The 14,029-nt window shown below is 42.4% G+C and overlaps 1 protein-coding gene across 1 annotated transcript; it reads right to left on the bottom strand.

The window, feature by feature from the left end:
- Positions 1 to 855: 855 nt before the first annotated feature.
- LOC110502667 (phosphoglycerate mutase 1) lies at positions 856 to 10,862 on the bottom strand. Its single transcript, XM_021580884.3, has 4 exons — positions 10,504 to 10,862; positions 8,756 to 9,030; positions 2,756 to 2,936; positions 856 to 2,364 (listed from the first exon to the last, which is right to left on the bottom strand). Exons 1-4 carry the CDS (start codon positions 10,640 to 10,642, stop codon positions 2,195 to 2,197), a joined length of 765 nt encoding a protein of 254 aa, XP_021436559.1. The 5' UTR covers positions 10,643 to 10,862; the 3' UTR covers positions 856 to 2,194.
- Positions 10,863 to 14,029: the final 3,167 nt, after the last annotated feature.

The raw sequence follows: 14,029 nt of genomic DNA, 5'->3' as shown, positions 1-14,029 counted from the left end.
GCAGTAGGGATGTTCGGTTGATAAGTGCGTGAATTTGACTATTGTCCTATTCTGCTAAGCATTCAAAATGTAATGAGTACTTTTGGGTGTCAAGAAAAATGTAGAGTAAAAAGTACAATATTTTAAGGAATGTAGCAAAGTAAAAGTAGTCAAAAATATAAATAGAGTACAGATAAAAATAACAGGTGTAGTGAAATGCTTACTTATGAGCCCCTAACCAGCAGTGCAGTTAAAAAAAAACAGAAAAATACCCCCCAAAACGACTTAAAAATAGTACTTAAGTATTTTTACACCACTATTTGTTTGTGTAGTCTGAATAAATTATGAAAATATGTAAAAATCATTATTTGAATATGTCAGTAACCAGTATAAAAAAGTGATAATTCATGGTTTGCCTGCCCTCGACAACACCCGTGCCAAATATATCCTCCAAACACCGGCTTCTCTGGCATTATCACTTAACTGCATGTTCAGTAGCCAAACGTTGTCAAATAGAGCCTATACATGACTCCTTGTTCTGCATATCGGAGGCGGTTTTCTTCTACATAACATCGTTGTCTGAACGTTACAAAAGAAACATGGTCCTGCTGAACACGACTGTGGGATGTATTCATTAACTCTTGCAACAGAAACTGTTGTGTTTAAGAACCAAACAGAGCGAAAACGAGCAGGGACCCACCTAAATTTGTCCAATAGAAACTTGTTTTTGTTGCAAAATGTTTTGCAACAGAATCAGAGTAATGAATAAACCCCTGCAGTGAAATTCATACTAAAACAATAATTCGATTAAAATAACATTTATAAAAAATTAAATAAAAATACAATTTAAAAAAAGGTTAAACTGACCAAATCATGTTTCTTCCCACACACATTTATTGGTTCAGCACAGGTTTCAGTGCTGTACATCTAAAAAGTACATTGCAATTATTACATTATTCCAAATGATCTTATTTTCAGTCATAAGATTGCCAACAATTTCAAAAGAGAAAGCCTTGGGAATGGGTGGGGAAGGATATAAGCGGCATATCCTATAGGAGCAGGTACCTACACTGCAGTTTCCCCATTTAGAGGGGTTCAGCAGAATACAGGGTAGCAAAAGTAAACTTATAGTAAAATGCATGCCTATGCCTATTCATAGGTTGTGGAATGCTCAAAGTTGCAGATAAAAATGTAAATGTTTAGAATCAGCTCGCTTGGACATAGAAGAGGAGAGTTGGTCTGTCTTGTGCAATCTATTTTGTGCTGTGAAATATGAATGTTTAGCCCTGAATGCCACTGATGAAGCATAAACAGACTGACATTGCAGGTACCAAACATTTGATCCCACTGACAAAACAGTAGCCATGTGCCACAATAGTCACCAGGAAATGGGATGGAAAGACATGTCACACACAGTAGTACTAGACATGTAAACGACACAGAAGTAGCATCCAAGGCTAGGGGGGCAGAGGAGAAAAAGGTATTTAGTCTCTGCCATGGCTCTCGAAGGAGATGGAAACAGTCTTCCAACTACTGATACAGTGGTTCTACAGAGAATTGTACGACCAGAGACAGAGCACATTGGAAAATAAAAGAACCAGTACAACCTTACGTGTTTAGTGTAAATAACTATTTACTTTTAAAGTGCAAATATTCTTCTATAACATCTAAATATATACTCTTTTTTAGCGAGACTAGGAAGTATGGTAACGCAGGACTAAATATTTTCAAATAAATTAGGCTTCATCACATTCGTAATCTCAATGATCCATTGTTAAACAGGGAAACAGACACAATAAGCCAGTGGAATGATGACTGATTTGATAGTGTAGTCAGTTGTCCCCATAGAAGTGGCTTGGTCAATATTAATCTATACTAATGTATTGGTTACTTTATAATCCACATTTGTTAGACTTTCTATGCACAGTAGGGTTGAATACCAACACATTCTTAGTAGCTATGTTTCTTGGACTGCAAGTACAGTGTGTGTGAGCTCCTTTGAGATCTGTAGTATTACTAACCTCCAACCCATATCCCTTTACCCCTACTCTGTGCCACATGGAGTAGAATGAAGCTTCCCAGAAACACTGATCTAAGGTCAGTTTTACATGCTTCCTCCAGAAGGTTAGGAATTGATGGGAGGCTAATATAAAATCTGATCCTAGATCTGTAAATAAGCACAACTTCCTACTCCACGATGCACAAAGTGCTCCCTCTATTTTTTGGCTTTGCCCTGGGCTGCCACGGCCTCCATAGCCTTCCTGACAGTTTCCTCATCCCCCAGGAACTGCATGGGCTTGACAGGCTTCAGGTTCTTGTCCAGCTCATACAGGATGGGGATGCCTGTGGGCAGGTTCAGCTCCATGATGGCTTCCTCAGACATACCTGCAGGGGGCAGCACATAGGGTTTATGGTTAATCAGTGACAACAACATAAATTAAACAATCACAACAAAGAAAGTGTAAACAAAAAAAAATAAGGAGCACACAGATGGACACTCACATTTCATATGTGCAGATTAGAATGTGTAGGAAGTAAAACGATACTACCACAGACCAGTACTTCCTAGAAACCAAGCAGAATAAATTCCAGTCCTGGGGAGAAACTGTGTGCAGGCTTTCGTTTCAGCCCAGCATAAGCACACCTGATCCGACTAATTCTGTTCATGAACAGTTGATGATTTCAAAACAGGTGTATCAGTGAAAGGCTGTAACAAAAGCCTGCACATCCTGTGGCTCTCCAGAGATCACAGTTCTAGGCAGTTCTTACTACTTACCCTCGAGATGCTTGACAATGCCCCTGAGGCTATTGCCATGGGCAGCGATGAGAATCCTCTTGCCCTGTTTGATCTGGGGCACAATCTCGTCGTTCCAGTAGGGCAGTGCCCGGGCGATGGTGTCCTTCAGGCTCTCACAGGATGGAAGCTGCTCTTCCGACAGGTCTCCATAACGACGATCCTAAATAAAAGATGGAGATATTTAGTATGTCAACAAACAGACAAAGGCCTAACAGCAACCTGGGCCTAAACCCTCATACCACCATATTGCTTTCAGTCAATCAATTGCATTTATAAAGCCCTTTTTCACCCAATTCTGATATTTTGCTCAATTATTGGCAAAATAACTGATGGGTCAAAAGACCAATTAGTAAGACATCAGAATTGCACCCCAAATCTCAGGGGTACAAATAACTTGATGGCTGGAAGTTGGAGTCATAACCATTATGCATCTCTTGAGCTGTCTGTATTCTACTGAATGGGGTTTTATTTATTTTTTACTAAATATGCTTCTGTTCAAATCTGGTTAAGAGATTGAAAGGAATGAGAGTTTTATTCAGTACATTTAGTAATTTCTTGCTTTTCTAAAGTCTACCAACACTTTACATTTCAGTAATTTTGCAGATGCTCTTATCCAGAGTGACTTACAGTAGTGAGTGCATACAGTTTCATACTGGTCCCATGTGGGAAATCAAACCCACAACCTTTGCGTTGCGAGTGCCATCTCTACCAACTGAGCTGGACAACCTTGCCAGCAGGCATGCCAGCTAAGATAGACAAGCTAGCTACTAACTCAAGTTGATTGACAGCCTGAAATGGCTAGTTATACAATTGCTAGGTGGCTAGAGGTATCATCCCCGTTTCCAATTGGCTCATTCGTCCCCCCCTCCTCTTCCCTGTAACTATTCCCCAGGTCATTGCTGTAAATGAGAATGTGTTCTCCTACTACTTACCTGGTAAATTAAGGGTACAATAAAAATAAAGAATTAAACAATTTGGGGGAAGGAAGACACCAACTGTCCAGTGCTTTTGGTTCTACATTGAACAAGTCAGACAAATTCATTGCATATTTCCATACGTTTAGCATATAAAGACCAGTAGGCCCATGCCTCTGCTAGTCCTACTTGGTGATTTTTAAACACGACCCGACAGTGCAAATGACGCTGTCACCAATTGATTCTGATCTCAGCTGAACTATATCACACTCCTCTGCAATAGATTAACTCAGAGTTGAAACACCAAAAGACCTTGATACATATACACACACCTTCTTTTTGTTAAAGGCCCAGCGCAGTCAAACATAATTTTTTATTCACAAAATTGGTTTGCTCCTATAGACAGTAAGTCACGTGGCCATCACTTGCTATATGAAGGCATTGAAGCAGTCAGTTACTGTTCAATTTAATGTTAGAATGGGCAAAACGAATGACCTTGAGCATGGTATCATTGTCGGTGCCAGTCGTGCCGGTTCCAGTATCTCAGAAAAGGCCGGCCTCCTGGGTTTTTCCACACACAAGTGTCTAGGGATACCGAGAATGGTGCGACAATCAAAAAAAAAGTCGCAGCAGTCCTGTTGGTGAAATCAACGAGCTGTTGAGAGGTCGAAGGAGAATGGCAAGAATTGTGCAAGCTAACAAGAGGCCACAAACAAGCAAATAATGGCGCTGTACAACAGTGGTGTTCAAAACGGCATCTTGGACCGCCTAATTCATCATCCTTGTCACAGATGGGCTATTGCAGCAGACAACCACACCGAGTTCCACTCCGATCAGCTAAAAACAAGAAGCGGCTCCAGTGGACAATTGAGGAGTGGAAAAATGCTGCCTGGTCTGACAAATCCCGGTTCTTGTTGCGTCATGCTGATGGCAGTCAGGATTTGGCGTAAGAAGCATGAGTCCATGGCCTCATCCTGCCTGGTGTCAACGGTACAGGCTGGTGGCGGGGGTGTGGGGAATGTTTTCATTGACACCACTTGAGTAACTTGTCCATGCCCCAAAGAATTCAGGCTGTTCTGAAGGCAAAGATACCTAATAAACTGGCCACTGAGTGCATATTTCCACACTATGAGATTGGAATAATACTGTGAATATGGTGATAATGCCCTTTTAGCGTAAGATCGGTTTGGTGGGATGGAGTTTTGGCCTGTCTGGTGACATCACCATGTGGTAAATTAATTAAGACCAATAAGAAAGAGTTCCAAACCTCTGACAATAACAGCTAGTTTTCCCCTCCCCACTCAGACCAAAATTCTTGCTTGAATAATTGCTCCTGCTAAGAAGCAATTATTTATTGTTAACCATTGATGAATACAATCATAGTAAGGTACTTAATTGTTACCCAGAAGTGATTTGATTTTAAGATAAAAGCAGGTGCATTGGGCCTTTAAAATATGCATGTACGTACAGTGCACTTAGAAAGTATTCAGTACCCTTGACTTTTTCCACCTTGTTACATTACAGCCATATTCTACAATGGATACAATACATTATTTCCTCAATCTACACACAATAACATGAAGAGGCGTTTAGAAATGTCAAAAAAAATGAAACAGAAATACCTAATTTACATAAGTATTCAGACCTTTTGCTATGAGACTCGAAATTGCGCTCAGGTGCATCCCGTTTCAAATGATCATCCTTGAGATCTTTCTACAACTTGGAGTCCACCTGTGGTAAATTCAATTGATTGGACATGATTTGGAAAGGCACAATCCAGTTTATGAGGTCCCACAGTTGACAGTGGATGTCAGTACAAAAATCAAGCCAAGTCATGAGGTCGAAGGAATTGTCTGTAGAGCCCCGAGAAAAGGATTGTGTCGAGGCACAGATCTTGTGAAAAGTGCCAAAAAATGTCTGCGGCATTGAAGATCCCCAAGAACAGAGTCCTCAAATATTCTTAAATGTAAGAAGTTTGGAACCACAAAGACTCTTCCTAGCGCTAACCGCCCTGACAAACTGAACAATCGGGGGAGAAGGGCCTTGGTCAGAGGTGACAAAGAACCCGAGGGTCATTCTGACAGAGCTCCACTGTGGAGATGGGAGAATCTTTCAGAACGACAAACATCTCTGCAACACTCCACTAAATCAGGCATTTATAGCAGAGTGACCAGACGGAAGCCACTCTTCAAATCCAATTTATTGGTCACATACACATGGTTAGCAAATGTTAATGTGAGTGTAGCGAAATGCTTGTGCTTCTAGTTCCGACCATGCAGTAATATCTAACAATTTCACAACAAAGGAATGAATAAGAGTATGTACATATACATTTATGGATGAGCGATGGACAAACGGCATAGGCAAGATGCAGTAGATAGTATAGAGTTCAGTATATACATATACTTTCCTGACACCACACTCCGAGGGCCCTCACCTCCTCCCTGTAGGCCGTCTCGTCGTTGTTGGTAATCAAGCCTACCACTGTAGTGTCGTCTGCAAACTTGATGATTGAGTTGGAGGCGTGCATGGCCACGCAGTCATGGGTGAACAGGGAGTACAGGAAAGGACGCACCCTTGTGGGGCCCCAGTGTTGAGGAGTGTTGAGGATCAGCGGGGTGGAGATGTTGTTTCCTACCCTCACCACCTGGGGGCGTCCCTTCACAAAGTCCAGGACCCAGTTGCACAGGGCGGGGGTCGAGACCCAGGGTCTCCAGCTTAATGACGAGTTTGGAGGGTACTATGGTGTTACATGTCGAGCTGTAGTCGATGAACAGCATTCTCATATAGGTATTCCTCTTGTCCAGATGGGTTAGGGCAGTGTGATTGCAATTGCGTTGTCTATGGACCTAGTGGGGCGGTAAGCAAATTGGAGTGGGTCTAGGGTGTCAGGTAGGGTGGAGGTGATATGATCCTTGACTAGTCTCAAAGCACTTCATGATGACGGAAGTGAGTGCTACGGGGCGATAGACGTTTAGCTCAGTTACCTTAGCTTTCTTGGGAACAGGAACAATGGTGGCCCTCTTGAAGCATGTGGGAACAGCAGCCTGGGATAGGGATTGATTGAATATGTCCGTAAACACACCAGCCAGCTGGTCTGCGCATGCTCTGAGGGCGCGGCTGGGGATGCAGTCTGGGCCGGCAACCTTGCAAGGGTTAAAACATTTAAATGTTTTACTCACGTTGGCTGCGGTGAAGGAGAGCCCGCAGGTTTTGGTAGCAGGCCGTGTCGGTGGCACTGTATTGTCCTCAAAGTGAGCAAAGAAGTTGTTTAGTTTGTCTTGCTCCCAGACATTGGGGTCCCCGACAAGGCTGGTTTTCTTTTTGTAGTCCTCGATTGACTGTAGACCCTGCCACATACCTCGTGTCTGAACCATTGAATTGCAACTCTTTGTCTCTATACTGACGTTTAGCTTGTTTGATTGCTTTGGAGGGAATAGCTACACTGTTTGTGTTCGGTTATGTTTCCGTTCGCCTTGCCCTGATTAAAAGCAGTGGTTTGCGCTTTCAGTTTTGCACGAATGCTGCCATCAATCCACGGTTTCTGGTTGGGGAAGGTTTTAATATTCACCGTGGGTACATGGCCGATGCACTTGCTAATTAACTTGCTCACCGAATCAGCGTATACATCAATGTTGTTGTTTGACGCTATCCAGGAAAATATCCCAGTCCACGTAATCGAAGCAATCTTGAAGCGTGGAATCAGATTGGACGGACCAGCATTGAACAGACCTGAGCACGGGCGTTTCCGGTTTTAGTTTCTGTCTATAGGCTGGGAGCAACAAAATGGAGTCGTGGTCAGATTTGCCGAAAGGAGGGCGAGGGAAGGCTTTGTGTGCATCGCAGTAGTTAGAGTAACAATGATCCAGGATTTTGCCGCCCCGAGTCACGCATTCTATATGCTGATAAAATTAAGGGAGCCTTGTTTTCATATTTACCTTGTTAAAATCCCCAGCTAAAATAAATGCAGCCTCAGGATATGTGGTTTCCAGTTTACATAGAGTCCAATGAAGTTCTTTCAGGGCCGTCGAGGCTTGGGGGCGGTAATCATAAGGCATACACCCCCGCCCTTCTTCTTACCAGAGAGATGTTTGTTTCTGTCGGCGCGATGCGTGAAGAAACCAGGTCGCTGTACTGAATTGCGAGTGAGACATATTTCCGTGAAACAAAGAATGTTACAATCTATGATGTCTCTCTGGAAGGCAACCCTTGCTCAGATTTCATCTACCTTGTTGTCAAGAGACTGGACATTGGCAAGTAGTATACTCGGTACCGGTGGGCGATGTGCCCATTTACGGAGCCTGGCCAGAAGACCGCTCCGCCTGCTCCCTCTTGTGGCGCTGTTGTTTTTGGTCGTATGCTGGGATCCAATCCATTGGCCTGCATGGTGGACCAAACAGAGGATCCGCTTCGGGAAAGTCATATTCCTGGTCGTAATGTTGGTAAGTTGACGTTGCTCTTATATCCAATAGTTCCTCCCGGCTGTATGTAATAAGACTTAAGATTTCCCGGGGTAACAGTGTAAGAAATAACACATTAAATTATTTTTTTAAAATACTGCAGTTTCCTAAGAACGCGAAGCGAGGCGGCCATCTCTGTCGGCGCCAGTAAAAGTACATGAGTTTGCCAAAAAGCAAATAAAGCGCTCCCCTCAGCAGAACACACAATCCATAAGTTTCTGGTACTACCAGTCTCACAGAACACTGGGTTGCCATGACGGATGCCTTGGCATCTACGTAATCAGACAGCCCATACTCTGATCATCTCTCCTGTTAAGGGGTCGGTGCATCAATGAACTGGGCAAAACACTGGGCAAAACACATGGTGATACTTTGAGACGTGCTTTACTGTAGCCCTTTACTGTAGCCCTCAGAAACATACTAGCACAGGGAGAAACCCAATCGTCAACAACATTTCTCTGTCAAGACTTCCACTATAGGCTCTTCCCAATGTGAGTGAGCTGGCTTAAAGAAATATTTATATTCTGTTGTCTGATGTTATATATCAGGCAAATTCTTATCCATAATAGTGAGTGTATGTGAATGCGTGTCTGTGTGTCCCTCACCTTGCTGATGATAGTGTAGAAGTCATGGTCTGGGTCCATGGAGGGAGGAGGGATATCGAAGCTCCGCCTCCAGATCTTCACCTGAGCCTCTCCATGCTTGGCAGCAGTCTCTGACTTGTTTAACCCCGTCAGGCCACCGTAGTGGCGTTCGTTGAGGCGCCAGGTCCGGTGGACAGGAAGCCACATCTGGTCAATGCTGTCCAGACACAGCCAAAGAGTGCGGATGGCCCTCTTCAGAACTGAGGTGTAGCATACGTCAAACTCATAGCCAGCATCTGAGGAAGAGAAAGGTTGTGATCGCGTTTGATTCATGATGATTTGTAGGTGGGTGGATGGACAGATGGATCAACAGAGTAAGACTAGGAAATCAACCAATGGTCAAGTTCTGGGTTGGGACAAAAGCTTATGCTAGGTCTACAGGACCAGGAGTGGATATGATGGAGAGTACAACACCTGGACACTGCTGTAGACTATTTTTACATAATTCAAGCAAGCAATGTCATCATCCATCACTCCAGTGTTCATTTGCTAAATTGTAATTACTTTGCTTCTATGGCCTATTTATTGCCTTACTTCCTCATGTCATTTGCACACTGTATATATACTTTATATTGTGTTATTGACCGTACACTTGTTTATTCCATGTGTAACTGTTGTTGTTTGTGTCGCACTGCTTCGCTTTATCTTGGCCAGGTCGCAGTTGTAAATGAGAACTTGTTCTCAACTAGCTTACCTCGTTAAATATAGGTGAAATAAAAAAACACATTTAAAAAAACGTCACGGGTTAAATTCATCAGCTGACATAGCATGGGTTACTAGTTCTTCGTTTTGGGCCAAATATGACTTTAGTCAGAAACACCACATATTTCCCTAACCAATACCATAAGGCTTGATTGTATTACTTGTACGAAGCAGCACGTCTAGAACTGCAGGTTCACATCCTTCGGAAAAGCTCTGCCCTCAAAAGCGGTGGAGTCGGGATCTCCGTTGCTCATTTGTCCACAGTGAAAGGGGGCTGAACTAATAGGCCACCAGAGGGCATTCTATTAATATCCCGAGCGAACCGGGTTAGCGGTGATTGCATTCGATTTGGAACCGGCTGCGTCCCGGGCGTGAGCCAGGTGACCCTGTTTAGGCCACCAGCACGTTGAGTAATGAGTAGGATTCTGTGTTTACACATGCAAAAGTGATTGCATTTGATACAAAAGCTTATCTGCCTTCCCAGTGAATCATGCTGCCTTGTTGACAACATGAACGAGAGCCGAAGATTGCTGTTCGATTTGAGACAGACGCTCCTTCCTCACCGCTTTTGACCATTCACGTAGTAGGCCATAGCCGGGTGCACTTAATGGACTCCTTATTAGAACCGGGCATGGTCAAAGTTGAAATGAGGGCGTGATTGACAACCGGGAGACCACCAAAACACACCTCCATCCTATGTCAAATCGATGGAGTTGTCACGTAACGTTGCTGGTATTGGTAAAAAGTAGTTTCACATCTACATGTTTGATTGTAAATCATCAATAATAGTTGAGATCTCTTCAAGCGGCAAAAAATGTCAAACGTTCAGGCACTCAGCCTTTGAAATTGCTGTAGTCGCTGCTGCCACAGGACTTTCGATAAACAGAGAATGGAAATGTACAATCAGTCAATTGCATTAGTGAGGACACATTTGATGTGTTGTGTCTGGTATAGTATCCTACAATGTAAGTAACTAGCTGATCAAATAAAATAGAACTAGAATCCACCTTTCAGGGCCTGTCCTCCTCTCCTCGCCTCCTGTTCTCCAGTCTCGCTCAGATCGGCGTCGAACCAGCCACAAAATCGGTTCTCCTGGTTCCAGTTGCTCTCGCCGTGGCGGATCAACACCAGCTTGTAGGCGGCCATAGTGATAGAAGTCTCTTAATTTGAACAAGCTCCGTATATAAGGAGGAAACGCCGCTGTTCAAGTTGAAAAGAAGCAATAGAAAAGGCAGGACACAGCTAGCTACGTTTGACGCTAGAGGATATGAGTGATGCGATTGGATGTTTTCTCACCCTGTGTTTCACACCAATCCAATGGGATCCCGCTGCAGTAGACCTACTTCCTGAATATTTCTCGACCAATGAAATAAAGGTAGGCGGGCACAAGGTCCCATGACCTTCATAGGGAACAGTTATTTTATAGCTGTTTTGTAGTTTGATACCTACAATGTGTCTACTACCACATTTCAGTGGCATCAAAAACAACCACTGAATTTGGACTGAAAATGATGAAGGATTGTAAATGTTATGAAAGAATACTTAACTACCAGCACCCCAATCTCGCCTGATTTGTCACATTCCTTTGATCAATTGGGTGGATCATTCAGAATACGGATAATTCAGAATAATTCAGAGTCATCGCGACAGTTTAAAAAATCATCACTGCATTCTCAACCATCTTTGATGTCAAATAGGCTGATACATTTTTTTCATTTATAATTCCGTTTTACACTGAACAAAATTATAAACGCAACATGCAACAATTTCAAAGACTTTACTGAGATCATACAAGGAAAACAGTCAGTTGAAATAAACAAATTAAAATAAAAGTAAAATTTTGGGGATCTTGTATGCTAAAATTCAAAAACTCAGTTTTTGCTTTGTTATTATGGGATATTGTGTGTAGATTGATGAGGGGAAAAAACAATGTAATCCATTTTAAAATAAGGCTGTAACGTAAGAAAATGTGAAAAAGGTCAAGGGGTCTAAATACTTTTTGAATGCACTGGGTTTCTAACTCCATTGAGAAATGGTAATCAGAATCAGAGATTATGCAACAGATCTGCTTTGCTAACACTGATTGAAAAGTGTTCAGAGACTCCGCCTATAACATCGACGAGCTAACATCCTCCATCATCGGCTTCATAAGGAAATGCATCTGCGACGTTGTCCCCACAGTGAAGGTTAACTGCTTTCCCAATCAAAAGCCCTGGATTAACACAGAGGTTGGTGCTAAAATAAAGGACAGTGCTACCACATGCAGGGCTATCGCAGACAACCCTGAGGCTACGGCTGAGGAAAGGAAAAAGCACAAGATGTCCTGTTACGACCTCTGCAGAGTCATCAAATGAGCCAAAGGACAATATAGGAATAAGGTGGGCTCTGACGCCCGCCGCTTGTGGCACGGGCTATAGTCCATTACGGATTATAAAGGAATACCCAGCCATGATCTGCCCAACGATTTCTTCCAGATGAACTCAATGCATTTTATGTATGCTTCGGCAATAACGACGTGCGTGAGGGCCCCCACCCACCCAGAGGACTGGGAGATCGCGCTCTCCAAGGCCGACATGAAGTCAACATTCGTAAGGCCGCAGGACCTGAATATATTCCAGGACAGATTCTCAGAGCATGCACAGGTCAACTGTCAGGCATATTCAATGTAATTTTCATCCTCTCCTTGTCCCAGCCTATAATCCCCATGTCTTAAAATGACTACTTTTATTCCTGTTCCCAAGAACTCTAAGGCTTCATGCCACAACTACTACCACACTGTAGCACTCACATACATACTACTTTACTCATCTCATATGTATATACTGTATTCTATTCTACTGTATTTTAGTCACTCTAACATTCTAACATTGCTCAATCTAATATTTATATATTTCTTAATTCAATTTTTTTCCTTTTAGATTTGTGTGTATTGTTGTGAATTGTTAGACACTACCGCACAGAAGCTAAGAACACAAGCATTTCGCTACACCCGCAATACCATCTGCTAAATATGTGTATGCGACCAATAACATTTGATTTGATCTGTAATCATGTAATCATGAAGTGCTTTGAAAGTTTGGTAATGGCACACATCAACTCCACCATCCCAGACACCCTAGACCCACTCCAATTTGCATACCGTCCCAACAGATCCATAGATGACGCAATCTGCTGTATCTTCCACCCTCATTCCTACAGAACACATGATTGGGTAGGGATCACTAACCCCTGTAGATTCTTCCTAAACCTCCCAATTACATCTGCCTGCCAATGAACTCGAGATCAGAGGAAGAGCCAGAGCAGATCCATTCCCATTAACTGGGTCAATGCATCTGCTGATCCTACAGCTATTGCATGCAGTAATCATATGCCTATGAACCAGAGTTATACTGTTAGCACTGAGGTGTTGTGCCCTAGCAAGAAGTCCACTGTGTGTAGTTCATCCTGCACTAACATAAATAACCTGAGCATGTCTACCTCTGCGAAGCTTCCCAGTAAAGCAAGAAAAACATTCAAGCATCCCAGAAAAGTGTTAAAAATTGCCATGTTAACATATGTAGCTTAAGAAACAAGGTTCATGAAATCAATAATTTGCTAGTAACATTCATATTCTGACAATCTCTGAAACCTACTTAGATAATACGTTTGATGATACAGTGGTAGCAATACATGGTTATAATAAAATACGGAAATGCCAGGTGGAGGTATGGCTGTTTATATTCAGAACCACATTCCTGTGAAGCTTAGAGAGGATCTCATGTTAAATACTGTTGAAGTAATATGGCTTCAGGTTCATCTGTCTCACCCAAAGCCCATTCTGGTGGGAAGCTGCTATAGACCACCAAGTGCTAACTGTCAGTATCAGGATAATATGTGTGAAATGCTTGATAATGTATGTGATATCAATAGAGATGTATATTTTCTGGGCAATTTAAATATTGACTGATTTTCATCAGGCTTCCCACTCAAGATAAAGCTTCAAGCTGTAACTACTGCCTGCAAACTGGTTCAGGTTATCAATCAACCTACCAGGGTAGTTACAAACAGCACAGGAATGAAATCATCAACATGTATTGATCACATCTTTATTAATGCTGCAGAAATGTGTTTGAAAGCAGTATCCAAATCCATTGGATGTAGTGATCACAATATAGTAGCCATATCTAGGAAAACCATGTTCTATAGGCTGGGCATAATATAGTGTATATGAGGTCATACAATAAGTTTCGCAGCGATTCCTATGTTGATGATGTAAAGAATATTTGTTGGTCCGTGGTCTGTAATGAGGAGCAACCGGACACTGCACTTGACACATTTATGAAATTGTTTATCCCAATTACTAATAAGCATGCACCCATTAAGAAAATGACTGTAAAACTGTTAAATCCTTATGGATTGATGAGGAATTTAAAAATGGTATGGTTAAGAGGGTGAGGAAAAATAAATGGCAAACAGGTCTGGCTGTACAACCGATTGGCAAATGTACTGCAAATTGAGAAATCATGTGACTAAACTGAATAAAAAGAAGAAGAA

The sequence above is a fragment of the Oncorhynchus mykiss genome, chromosome 23, assembly GCF_057628025.1.
Source record: "Oncorhynchus mykiss isolate SJ-2025 chromosome 23, ASM5762802v1, whole genome shotgun sequence".
Lineage (NCBI taxonomy): Eukaryota > Metazoa > Chordata > Actinopteri > Salmoniformes > Salmonidae > Oncorhynchus > Oncorhynchus mykiss.
Note: the sequence above shows the minus strand (reverse complement) of the source record. Positions and strands in the feature narration are given on the sequence as shown.